This window comes from Mastigoproctus giganteus, chromosome 9 (assembly GCF_048544385.1).
Source record: "Mastigoproctus giganteus isolate SK-2022 chromosome 9, ASM4854438v1, whole genome shotgun sequence".
In the NCBI taxonomy this organism is placed as follows: domain Eukaryota; kingdom Metazoa; phylum Arthropoda; class Arachnida; order Uropygi; family Thelyphonidae; genus Mastigoproctus; species Mastigoproctus giganteus.
The window spans coordinates 233,396,733-233,409,693 of NC_143583.1; the positions used below are offsets into that span (position 1 = coordinate 233,396,733).

At 37.2% G+C, this 12,961-nt stretch overlaps 1 protein-coding gene across 1 annotated transcript in view; it reads left to right on the plus strand.

Annotated features, from left to right (window-relative positions):
- The first annotated feature begins 5,016 nt into the window (after nucleotides 1-5,016).
- Nucleotides 5,017-12,961, plus strand: part of LOC150081176 (uncharacterized) — a 140,883-nt gene continuing 132,938 nt past the window's right edge. Inside the window, exon 1 of the mRNA XM_090381567.1 lies at nucleotides 5,017-5,355. Within this exon, the coding sequence (XP_090237693.1) occupies nucleotides 5,058-5,355 (298 nt within the window). The 5' untranslated portion in view covers nucleotides 5,017-5,057. The remainder of the gene's footprint in view (nucleotides 5,356-12,961) is intronic.

Below are 12,961 nucleotides of genomic sequence, written 5' to 3' on the forward strand. Positions count from 1 at the left end.
TAACGGACTCTTTTGGGATCACAGATTGGACTAATACCGAACTAAAAGAGATTATGAGATAGACCAGGATAATGATGACCAAAGCCGCCAACACCACCCACAATCGGGCATCGAGAGACGCACCATAGCCAATAAAGGAGGGAGGGGATTTACTCACCTCTTTAAACAGAACAAGGGGAGTAAGAACATGCACGATTACTTCCAGGAAAACAGCATCAATCTATCAAGCCCTAAGGAGGACAAACAAACGGCACGCAACACTCAACAAGAGAACCCCACAGACAGAAGAAACAAAGGGAGAAAGATTGGCGAAGGAAACACTCCGTGTTAGACACTACAGTGACTTTCACCAAGACTACATAGATAAGATTCCACCGCTTGGCTCACAAACCGAAGGCTCTTCCTAAAAACGAAGGAGTTACGCTCGCAATCCAAGGTCAGGTACTCAACATAATACAACGCAAAGGACCCCGGATGACATGTGGACCACGTCACCTGGCCCTACAAACAATCGAGTTCATCACCGCAGGTCGCAGGGTGATCACTCAGACAGATAACACTCACAGACACACAATACGTTAAAAGCTGCATTACCTAGCGATCTTGGCAAAAATGCCAGATGATCAAAAAAAGTTTACCGTATTACATGTACGTGCCTGAGGTCCTACTAGAGACTTCTACTCGACCACGGATAGGCTTCGGCCTAGGTAGTGGATTTGGTAAAGTTGCCTTAAATAAAAATAGACCTCTACTCACAGACTATCCTTGTACAGCGAAATAATAATGGACAAGCCGAGCCCGCACAATAGACTATGCATAACCCGCATCAACAAGAAGGAAATAGCTACCTACCTGATCGACATAGCGGTGCTCAACACCAGCAACCCCCAGAAAACATACGAGGAAAAGATCACGAAGTACTAAGACCTAAGACAGAAAGTTAAAGATATGCAACATATGGAATAAGTAACGACCAATGGGACAGTCATTACTTGTTCCATATACCACATGCATGTGCTAACCACCAGCATGGTGCCAAAGAGCCTGCATAAGAACCGAGCAAGAGTAGGCCTCCAGAAAGCCGCAATGCTGAACATCTGTAGGACAATAAGGGAGTTCCTCGACCAGCAGTAACAATAATAGTGACAGGACACAATCAACCACCACATGCATTCGGTACCAGTACTTCTCACGGGGCAGGGAAAAAACCACGCAAAAGAAGTAAACTATATATATATATATATATAGTAATAATAAACTTCTGTTGTGACAGTTAAGATCAGGTTTTAACTTCGGTCCAGTATTAACTGATGGCACCAGCCGTGAACACTGCCTCCTCGTATTCAGAGGCTGCATTGAAAAGTATTTTCATGATTAAAATTTTAGTAGTAAAGTATTTTCATTATGAAGAGGTGTGTGTTTGTGAGTCTTGTATTTTAGGATCTTCAGCAACGTTGCGCCATATACAGGGTGTCTCAAAAATACACGGCATAACTTCAGGAATGAGTTCCTCATATGTAGACAATAAAAATATTTTATATCAACATAGTTCCAGAAATGCTTGGTTTCCGAGTTTTGAAGGTCTGTCTATGACACTTAAATGTTCACATCACCTTATAGTAATTGTTCAAAATGTCCACCTTCTGCCTGAATACAGGCCTCACATCGACGTTGCCAAATTCCTGGCATGTTTCGTATTGTCTCACAACCTGCCACAATTCGATTGCGGAGAGTTTTCACATCAGCTACCGGAGTCGAATACACCAACGACTTTAAATGGCCCCACAAGAAGAAATCTAGTGGCTTTAATCAGGTAAGCGTGGAGGCCAGGCAGTTTGTCCACCTCTACCTATCCATCCAACCTTCGATTCAGGTAATTGCGGGATAGGTGGCTGAAATGTGCGGGAGCGCCATCGTGCATGAAGTGTGCTTGTTGACGAATGATCAGTGGCGTGTCGTCCAAAAAATCAGGCATGTTGTTTTCCAGAAAGTTTCTATACGCCTGCCCTGTGCGTTTGTTTGGAAGTACATGGGGCCCAAATAACTTATCACCAAAAACACCCGCCCAGATGTTGAGGCTTAACCGCTGTTGGTGATGTGATGGAAGAATTGCATGTGGGTTTTCCTCAGCCCATACATGCTGATTGTGAAAGTTTTGGATTTCGTCTTGTGGGAACTGTGCTTCATCTGTGAATATCACTAAGGCAGGAAAGTGAGGAGTTACATCACACTGCTGTAAGAACCACTGGCAGAACATTACTCATGCAAGATAATCTGCTGGTGACAAGGACTGTAACCGTTGCAAATGGTAAGGATACAGTTGGTTCTGGCAACACTCTCCAAATAGTCGAACGTTGAACAGTCAGTTGCATTGCTATTCTGCTTGTGCTGATTCCAGGAGTGGCATGCACAACATCCAAAATGTCCTCCTCTACTTCAAGAGTCGTAGATCTTGGTCGTCCTCTGTCGGCAGCACGAGGTGTAAAGGCCCCATGTTCACAAAGGCGGCAATGGATACCTTCAAACGTTTTCCTGTCTGGACATCTGGCCAGAACGGGAACCTTTCGTGGTACAAACGACGAGCCTCGAGAGCATTGCATAAGCCTCAGGCTTCCTTGCACTATATGGCTAATAATAATAATAAATAAAAATCACTTCCCCATATACCCTAAAGGACATACCCACCGATTTTCACAGCGCTATCTCTAACCGTTATGACACTAGAGTCTCCTGAATATGGAAACTTATTTTATAACCACCCGGCAGGGGCGAATTCAGAGGTGGACAGAGAGGGCATATGCCCCCCCCCCAACCAAAATTTTGAAATTAAAGAAAAAGAATGCAGGAGGCGTTCTAAAAAAAAACAATTCATAAGTCTTGTCGCTATGCTCTCGTACGATGGTACCTGGATACGCCACTGCCACCATTTCATATATATGTATATGAAATGGCTGTAAATTGCATGTGGTCTGTAGTCGATTTTTCTGTTTGTTGGACGAAAACAAGTTTCCTGGAGAAAAATCCATCCTACTGAGACCAAATAGCTCAGCTATTCCCAATATTCACGTTGGGAATATTGTTCATAATAATGAACAATTGGGAATAGTGTTCATAATAATTCCTCACTTCATCGACGGAATTCGAACTTAACTCTTTTTCACACGGCGTGGTATGGACGGCGATTATACCAAAAGCCGAACGAGGACAGGTGGCGTACGCTCAGCAAGCGTACTATTAGTCAGGCTAGTAATTGCCAGACAGGAAGAACTACATTCGATGCCCTAAGATCATAGGCGTATGGTGTTATATCACTCCACCTGTTGGTAACTGGAACGGATAAAGCCGTGAATAACAGAAATGAGAATACCCCTCCTGACAGTTTTATTCTCAGTTTTAATGATCACAGTAAAGTTGGAACCATTAAATTAGTCCTTAATAGCATTATACCGTAGAGCTTGGGTTAAAGCGTGATGGAATTATTTAGAAACGATCATCGATTCCTTTTACAAATGACGATTAAAGCAAAAAAAACGTTAAGTACACGATTGTTATTCTTGTTACTTTTATTCAGGTTTTTCAAAGTGGTTTTTATTGTTTAATAATTTCGCCAATGTTTATTTATTTCTAATAATTTAAGCAGGCACAGATGAATCTTTACTACTCGCTGCAAAAGTTATTTCACTTATTTTCTGCTTTCATTTGGGACAACTTTAATTACACAAAAGGAACACATATTTATATTGAAATTCAGTTATGAATTAATGATGCATTGGCACAAAATGAAATACGTAACACATTTCGTGTTATTTCATTTCATTAAAAAAAAAAATAGTATTATTTCATTTATAAGAGATATCTCTCTTACTGGACAGAGATTTGTGATTTGTGTATCTCAGGCAAATTTGATGAATATTTTCTATCTGAAAATTCTAAGTTGATTTTTTTTTTTTTTTAATTAAGAGGCCATCTATTTAAAAAAATAAAGTAAAATAAATAAAAATCTCGATTTCAAATTCTTTTGAAATTTGTAAAGCATTTAAAACTCAATTAAATAATAAAAGAATTACATATAACAAGCATTTCAGCAAATGGAATGCCAGAACTGCCCTCCATATTTAAATAACCATATATTAACAAAATACCTTATTTTGTTAATATATAGGTAAATTATTTTGTTAATTTAAAATAGGGAAATTAAAATAAAATTATTTTAAGAAGTTTTCTTTTCATATTACGAATATCTTGGTGCTCTTATTAAGGCCGTGAAAAGCCAATGCGATAGCTTCTTCGTTTATGTTTCTGTCTAGTTTATAGAAGCAATCTATGTTTAATTTGAACAAGAAGCAACTCTGAACCTTGCAGAAATGATAACTTTCAGATAAATACAGTCCACGATAAAATCTTCTCAGTTTTTATTGGTCATCCAATACAAACACAGACGTCATGCCGTAGCCACGGGGAAGAAATTACGTCATTTTTCCAGACCTTGACTTACCCTTATCACCAGTTGAAAGGTTCAGTCTCACGTGATGTGCGCAAAAGAAACATGCCATGAGTTTTCTCCAGGTTTTTCCACCAGAGGGTTTAAGCCCTCGTTTTGTTCCACGTGTTACTTATAATGCACGTGTTAGCTGAAATTGAATTCTATTAGTATTTTTATAGAAATAACTAAACTGTGTTTTTTAATTGTGGGGTATTACACTTATTTTTTGTTCCTTCCTTGGCAGTTTATGGCTGCATACGGCTAGGTAATATTTAAAATATTATTTTTTTGTTGTACAAAATTATTTTACTTTTAAATTAGTAAATTTTAACCCTTTTGATTTTCCATACAGGTTGCCATTATGCTTGCGAATAACGTATCCGGACGATCAACTACAACGCCGTTTTCTGTGAAAGACATCCTTTCTCTTCCTTGTGATCCTATGAGTTTCCCGAGCGTCAATTTCGAGAAGTTACTCCTGGATGATGAAGAAAACATGAACGATAATAATATTCCAGAACCAAATGATGACGATAACTGTTCATCGCCATTTATCCTCCCGTGGGACAATGCAATGAATTTTTCTTTGGGTTTACACCAGCACTCAATGTGCAGCCATCCTTCACCTCCATTGCCATTGCTGTCATCATCATCTGTAACACTGCCAGGTCCACCGCATTCTGGTTTGTCTTATGTGGATAATGGAAGTCCAATTCCTCAGACGAGCGGAGAAGACGCTTTCAGTTCTGGGTCATACAGCAACGGTGATAGTGTTAACGGTAGTCCATTCGATCCTGACTTGGACAGAGAACTTAACCAGTGGCATACTCCTGTATCTAATAATTTGTTAGACAACGGCGAGATACAAGAAGGTAAGCGATGAGATTATAATTTTCGATGGGTGTCAATATAGTGGCGTTATATCTCTGTAATGTTGTGGAAACATTATCTTTTATTTATTTTGTTAATTTATTTAAAATTGTTTCTTAAAACGGGTAATGAGTTTTGGTATAATTTCTGGGTGCACTGATAATGCGGTAATCTTGTTTTAGTAACAAAAGTTTTACTTTACGCGGAGCAGTGTTACATCATTGTAAGTAGCGTAAATAAGTATTCATCCGCCAGGGAAAAAATTAAAATTTTGCACTCCCTGGAAATAAATATTATAAATTAACGATAAATAAATTTTCTGTTTATGCTGCAGGACGACCACAGTACTAGAGCACAGTACAAACTGTGCTCTAGTACAATGAATACTCTAGTACAATGAATCACACGGTCAGGAGTTCAGAAGACCAAGTGAATACAAGAAACAGCACCGTATTGAGCAATCACGGCGTGAACCCCGGTCAGTCTAAGCACGTATACTTATGTACCTTCTAATTTGACCACTCTGCTAAGGCAACCGTTAAATAAATAAATAACAAAATACCGCAAAATACGTATCGCGCTCAATTAGTATGGATACTTCAAAATCAAAAAGTTAAAAAGATACACTTAAACTGCGGTTATAACTTTCTTTCTTTTTTTTTTTTTTTGTGCATTGGTCAATCCTTTCATGTGCCTTGCATTTGTTTTAATTAATAACGTCTAGAGCGCTCCCGTTTAAAAAGCTTTCCCGCCTCTTATTTATTATTTATCTTTTTTTTTTTTTTTTTTTAATTCCTAAGAATGTTGTACAACCATTTTCCTCTTGATTTTTGGTTTTAGTAAACACTATGATAGAGATTAAATTTTGCGTATCGTTTACAGCGACTGTTTATGGAGTTTAGTCTCATCACTCGGCTCAATTTAAGGCAAGACAAAGTTTGCACAAGGGCCTACTGCACCACATGTTGTGAATAGCTGAAAACGACTTACCCCACTAAGTTACCCCACCTAAATTTCAGATAAGCAGCATTTCTCCTGTGAGAAGTATATTGTTACTTATTCTGAATGGAATGCTATCATCCCAACGGCACCGTATGTCGGTTGACTCATCAATGGTGCGTGAGTCCACTCTTGATATTTCTCCAAGAGAAGTATTGCTTATTTGAAGTAATACTAAGTATTACTCCCAAATAAGTATTAATTATTTGAAGTTTAGGACAAAGTATTGAGTTTTTAAAAAAATACCTTGAATCTTCGAGTAACACGTTGCGAAGTGATTTCGAATATGAGATGCCCTTGGACAAACTTTGTTTTGTCAAATTTAAATTGTTATAGCTAGGGCTTACAAATACCGGTCAAAATCTTAATACCAGTATTTCGATATTTTTAATTTATGAAACCGGGATACCGGTATTCCAAAGACAAATGTTTTTCTCAATAAATTTTGATAACAGTTAATAAAGTAAGGAAAAAAACAAGTACTGTAATTACTTGAATTCAAGTTTTAAATAAACATTTATTGCAATAATAAATATTCTGAAAAAAAATCATCAAAAATACAGTTAATTTAAAACAAAAAAATACATATTGTTACTGCAAAGTTTAGTTATGTTTAAGCATCGACACTACCTGTCCGAATAAAGTGAGCTCTTAAGAAACATAAGCAATGAATAGTTGATCGTTTAAAATGGATCTAATTTTGGTACATACAGTATTTGATTAGCGGCAGAAAACGCCCTTTCGGATTCTATTCTGGTACTCAGTAGATGATTTCAGTACATATTTTCTAGGATTTGAACCTTTTCAGCAAAATTAGTTAAAAGTATTTCATTAATTTCGGACTCAAGTTCATCTTTCAAAATCTCATTGGAGTAGGGCAATTTCTTATTTTGGAAAAATTTGCGGAACACTGATGTTCTGTTCCATGTTGGTCTTCCATGGTTGAATTATGTTCATCATTTTCTGAAAGAGAAAGACGTTTTATTAAGCGAAGTATAAATTTCACTATAGTATCTTTACTGAGTCTGGGAGACAACAAAGAGTGGGGATAAGGAATAAAGAGAGCAAAGAGTGCAGTTAAGGAATTCTTCACATATATAAATGCAAAGAAGAGAAGGACAAATCATATTGGACCCTTGAGTAATGTACATGTGGCAGTATTAGATACCACAGCTGAACTCAACAGTTACTTTGCATCGATATTTACATAAAAAAAACCTTTGTGTCAATGAGATATTATGAAAGTGAAGTTGAAAAAAATGTAATTAATGATGTTGAAATTTCAAATGATTATTCAATGAGAACTTTCGAGTCTACAGGCGAGTAACGCTCCTGTGGTTCATGGCATATACCCTATAATCTTAAAAGAGGCGGCAAGTGAGTGCATTGAACCATTAAGGCATGGTTCAATGAGAGAATCACTGGACTCAGGAGAGATTCCGTTGGATTGGTGTAAATTGGAACATAAAGGCGGTTCTAGGAGTGTAACGGGAAATTACCGACCGGCCAGTCTAACTTCAGTAGTACGGAAAATCATGGAGGCAATGATGAAGGGTGGAATTTAGTATCATTTAGATGGAAATTGAATTCTGTAGGATGCACAGCATGGTTTTGTAAAGGGAAAATAATGTTTAAAAAATCTGGTTAGCCATTTTGACAGGTCACTCGTGAGCTGGATTTAGAGAATAATTTCGACATTGTTTATTTAGATATCAGCAGAGCATTTGACTCAGTCCCATACGAGCGGTTACTTTATAAGTTGGAGCAGGCTGGAATCATAGGGAAAATCCATAGATGGATAGCACGATAACTTGAGGGCACCAGGCAGGGGGTTGTGATAAATGGTTATTCCTCAGATTGGGTAAGAAGTGGGGTTCACCAAGGATCAGTATTGGGACCACTGTTGTTTTTGATTATCTTAAATGACATCTATAAAGAGATATGGGGTGTGATGTCTAAACTTGCAGATGATGTAAAGATCAGTAAAGTAGTTAATGATCGCCGCCAAGCAGAGCTTCTTCAGAGTGATCTAGATAGACTTCCAGGATGGCCAAAAAAGTGTCAGCTTATATGCTTTAATTCTGCAAAATGCAAGGTCTTTAAAACAGCAACCCCAAAATAATTTATACACTTGGTGGAGTTGAACTAAAGTCAGTAGTGGAGGAACTGTACTTGGTTTATAGACCATTTATCGAACATTTGCTAGTAGAGATAAGGACGTAATAATCACATAAAGGTGATTTTATAACCTTTATGTGATTAAATTATAAACTTTTGTTTTTTAAATTAGAACCGAAAATCGGTATTTTTGTATCAATACCGGTATTTGAATACTGGGAAAAAATGACTGGGATCCCGGTATTCGGGATCTCGGTATTGCTATGTTCAAAATAATGCTCATATTGAGCAAGGCAATCTTCAGCTATATCTTCGCACAGCAGCCCTCCATACTGTGTGCGCAAAAGGTTTAGATTCGAATCAGAGCATGACGCGAAGAATTATTATCCGCTTTTTAAACAACTGGTAGAGTTACTAAGATTAGGCAAGCATTGCAGTAAATAAATCTGAAGAAATATTGATTAATTGATCAAATTCTGACATAACAAAGATATTAGAAACATGGTGTCACGCTATTATTGGAGATGTGAAATTGGAATACTGTGTCTACAATTTGTACAAAACGGTCAGGTATTACTGAAATCAAAAAGGAATTATGTTTTCATTAAGAAGCACAGATTTTCAAAGAGTACAACCAGTAAACAGTGGTTGTCAGTGTAATATTGAGTTCAGTCTGGTGCAACAGAATTGAAGAGAACTCGAGAAATTCTTCCATTCGTAGACGGGCATCGAACCGAGACCTCTCCAAACGAGAGAAAAGTGGCGAACCCGCTATACTGTCAAAAAAACATTCTTGGATTATTCGGGGATCCAAATGGATTCAAGAATGAATCATTCTTGAATTTAGTCCCTCCAGATGATTGTGCAAATGTCTCGCCTATTCACAAGGGTGCTTAAAAGGGTGACAGGTACTTACCCACCTATAAGTTTAAAGTCTGTCAGGAAAAAAATAATGGAGTCAGTCGAAGAAGTATATCGATAGTAATGTAACTATTAGACAATCACAGCATGCATTTGTTAACGGTGATTGGTCATGCCTGATCATTATAATTAGCAACTATGAGATCGTCACAAAGGAACTGGAGTTTGACACCCTACACTTAGATTCCAGTAAAGCTTTTAATACAGCTCCACAGGAACAACTGCTGCATATAGTACAGCAAAATGACATTAGGGAAGGATTGCTACTATTGATTAAAGGATGATTAAATGGCACCATTGGAGAATGTCCTCCCCCCCCCCCCAAGAAGAGCTGAATAAACTGAAACATACTGTGTGATATGATATTAATCCAATTATTGATAATTACATATCATCATTATTATATCACCCTTCCCCGCACCATAGAAAAACAGTCTTGATATGGCCCTGGGTGATAATAGACAGTAGTCATAAATGGCTACTGCTCTTCACGGACTAATAAATTAGGTACCACAAAGTTCGGTGTTGGGCCCTCTACTGTTTTAATATTTATTAAGGATGTTCATATAGATCAAGTTTAATATCTAAGTTGTGATTACAAAGTTGGCAGGTTGGTTAACGACATTAATCACGATATGCTACCTCATTATCTAAATCAGGGGCATCGCTAGAGAATAAAAAAATAAGAAGAAAAAAAGTAAGGCAGGAACAACTTTGAATTTTTAATAATGGTAATAGTGCAAGGAGGCCACAGGGTTTTGCTGCACTGGAGAAAAAAACAAAACAAAAAACAAGTCCATAAGAAAATTCAAATTATACACTTCCCTTGTCACACAGGTAACTACTGGATAGTCTGACAGTCAACTAGACAGTTACACAGGAAACTATAAACAGATAACTTATAAACCTCAATCAGATCACCTCTGAGGTGTCCGGCTGCAAAGCTCTGTGGCCCACATAATCGGCGCCTTTACTCATATGGTTGTTCTTTTGCCGATCTAACCATTCGAGGGGCCCGTTTTTGGAATCTTTAAAGCAGTGGTTTTCAACCGTGATGCCGCGGCACACTAGGCTGCCACAACAACATTCTTGGGGTGCCGTGTAATTGGATTTAAGTTACTTAAAGTTATTATTATTATTATTTTTTTAATTTATACATTTATTTCATTATAAAAAGGTGTACGGTATTTTTTTAATTTTGTGGTGATCTAAAATTGATCTTTATTTAGTACCTCTAAATAAAGAATAAAATTATTTTATAGGTATATATTAAAAGATCGAAAACCACTGTGTTAGGTATTTATTTTGGCTTAGGGGTGCCGTGAAAATATTACTGGGACACTAAGGGCGCCGTGAACCGAGAAAGTTTGGGAACCTCTGCTTTAAAGAAGCTCAATGTCTTTCATCAAATGAAGTCTCCATACATGACCACAGTATTCCAAATGTGGTCTTACAATTTCCTTATACAGTGATCTCCCATCTCTACAGGATTTATTTATTTATTAATATATACAGACGTTTCTCACACACAGGGCACACAGACCCTAAATAAAGGTGAGAATGCTAGGAGTTATAGAAAATACAAAACAATAATAATCAATACGAAATTAGAATTAAAATATATACAAAATTTACATTAAGAAAACACAGTAAGGAGCAAATTCTTATAGATAGGTGGATGAAGATTAAAATCAATACTGTAATTATTCAATATCTGAAGGAAACGAAACAGAGGACAACCAAGTAAGTGATGAGTACGAGGAACAGGGATTGTGAAATTAATTTTATAACGAGAATTCAAACGGGGTACAGCGAAAGGTGTTTGTTCTAGAAGAGATGGAGGATTGATAATTTATGATATTGTAGAAAAAGGTGATCCATGGAGTTGTCGTCTAGAGTGAAGAGGAATGATTCTGAAGCGACCACAAAGAGCTCCATAAATTCGACGGCCAAAGGCAATGTGATTTCGATAGCGTAAGAATTTAATGAATTTAATTTGAATTCTCTCAAGTCTGTGAGAAAGATATTCCTGTTGTGGGGACCGGTTAATATCACAATAATCAAAAATGGGAAGTATAAGATGCTTGTAGTGAAGAATTATAACTTTGTCACTCTTGAAAACAAAAGAAGAACGCTTGATTAATCCAAGAAGTTTAGAAGGGTGAGATATTATGTGATCAAAGTGGGAAGAGGGGTGAAGGTCAGATCGAAATAGCACACCTAAATCCTTGAATGAATCAGTACTTGCAATTAAAAAGAGTTTCCAATATAATAATCAGTAAGGACGGAGGGTCTAACTACACGATTTGAGCGAAAGCGACATAATTTACATTTTAACTGGTTTAGAAACAAGTTATTTTTGTTGAGCCAGAGTGAAAGGGAATCAAGACAGAACTGGAGTTCATCGCTGTCAGTTGAAGAACAAATAACTTTGTAAAGTTTAATATCGTCTGCATAGAGTTGCCACTCAACATTAACGGACTGAAATAAGGTTGACAGATCATTAGTATAAACAATAAAGAAGAGTTTACCCAATGGTGAGCCTTGAGGAACACCTTGCGAAACAGTAAACGGAGTTGATGAAGTACCATGAATTATTACGGATAGTTTACTATCTAAGCAGTGAATCAAGAAAATCTAGTAAAGGGGATCGTAGACCATAAGATGACAGCTTGAACAGCAAAAGATCGATGTGGACAGAGTAAAATTCGTGTGAAACATCAAGGAGAAGTGAATCAATTTGATTTCCTTTGTCCAAATTAGTTTGTAGCAAGTGAGAAAACAAGGTAATATTTGAAACAGTTGATTTCCTCTGAAGAAAAGCATACTGATGATTGTTGATAAAAGGGTGAAGATAGGAACTAAGATATTTATTAAGTAGGAGTTCAAAAATTTTTGCAATTGTATTCAGTATAGCAATAGGTCGGCTTAGCTTTATCACTTGTTTTTTTTTTTTTTTTTTTTTTTTTTATATATATAAATCGGATGATATAGGCCTCTTTGAACGATGAAGGGTAACATGAAGAAGATAGTAATTAAAGAGATTTGCAATAACTAGAGCTAAAGACGAACTACTTTTCTTGAAGAAAAGAGCAGGGAGGGTATCGGGACCAGGAGAAGTGAAATCTTTAAGCCGAGAAATGGCTGACTGGACGTCATCAGTAGTGAGAACTAATCTATTAAAACTGCCATTACTATTATATTCAAACGGATAACAGGGAACAGAACAGGGATAATGTTCGATAAATAACCGATACGACACCATGGCTTTCCTGTCTGCCTATTTACACTGTTGAGAAAACTTCGTGTCTGCCAGTATTGTAACTCCCAAATCCCTTTCCTCCTCCACCGTTTTCAATTCAACCTCACCAAGTGTGTAATTTATTTGCTGGTTGCTGTTCCTAAGTGTAAGACCGCATTTTCATTTAGCAGCATTAAAACATAGCTGCGGCTTTTCTGACCATCTTTGAAGTCTGTTCAAGTCATCCTGAAGGAGCGCTGCTTGGCACTGATCATTAACAACTCTGCCAATCTTTAAATCATCTGAAAAGTTTAACCTCCCCTTCTATC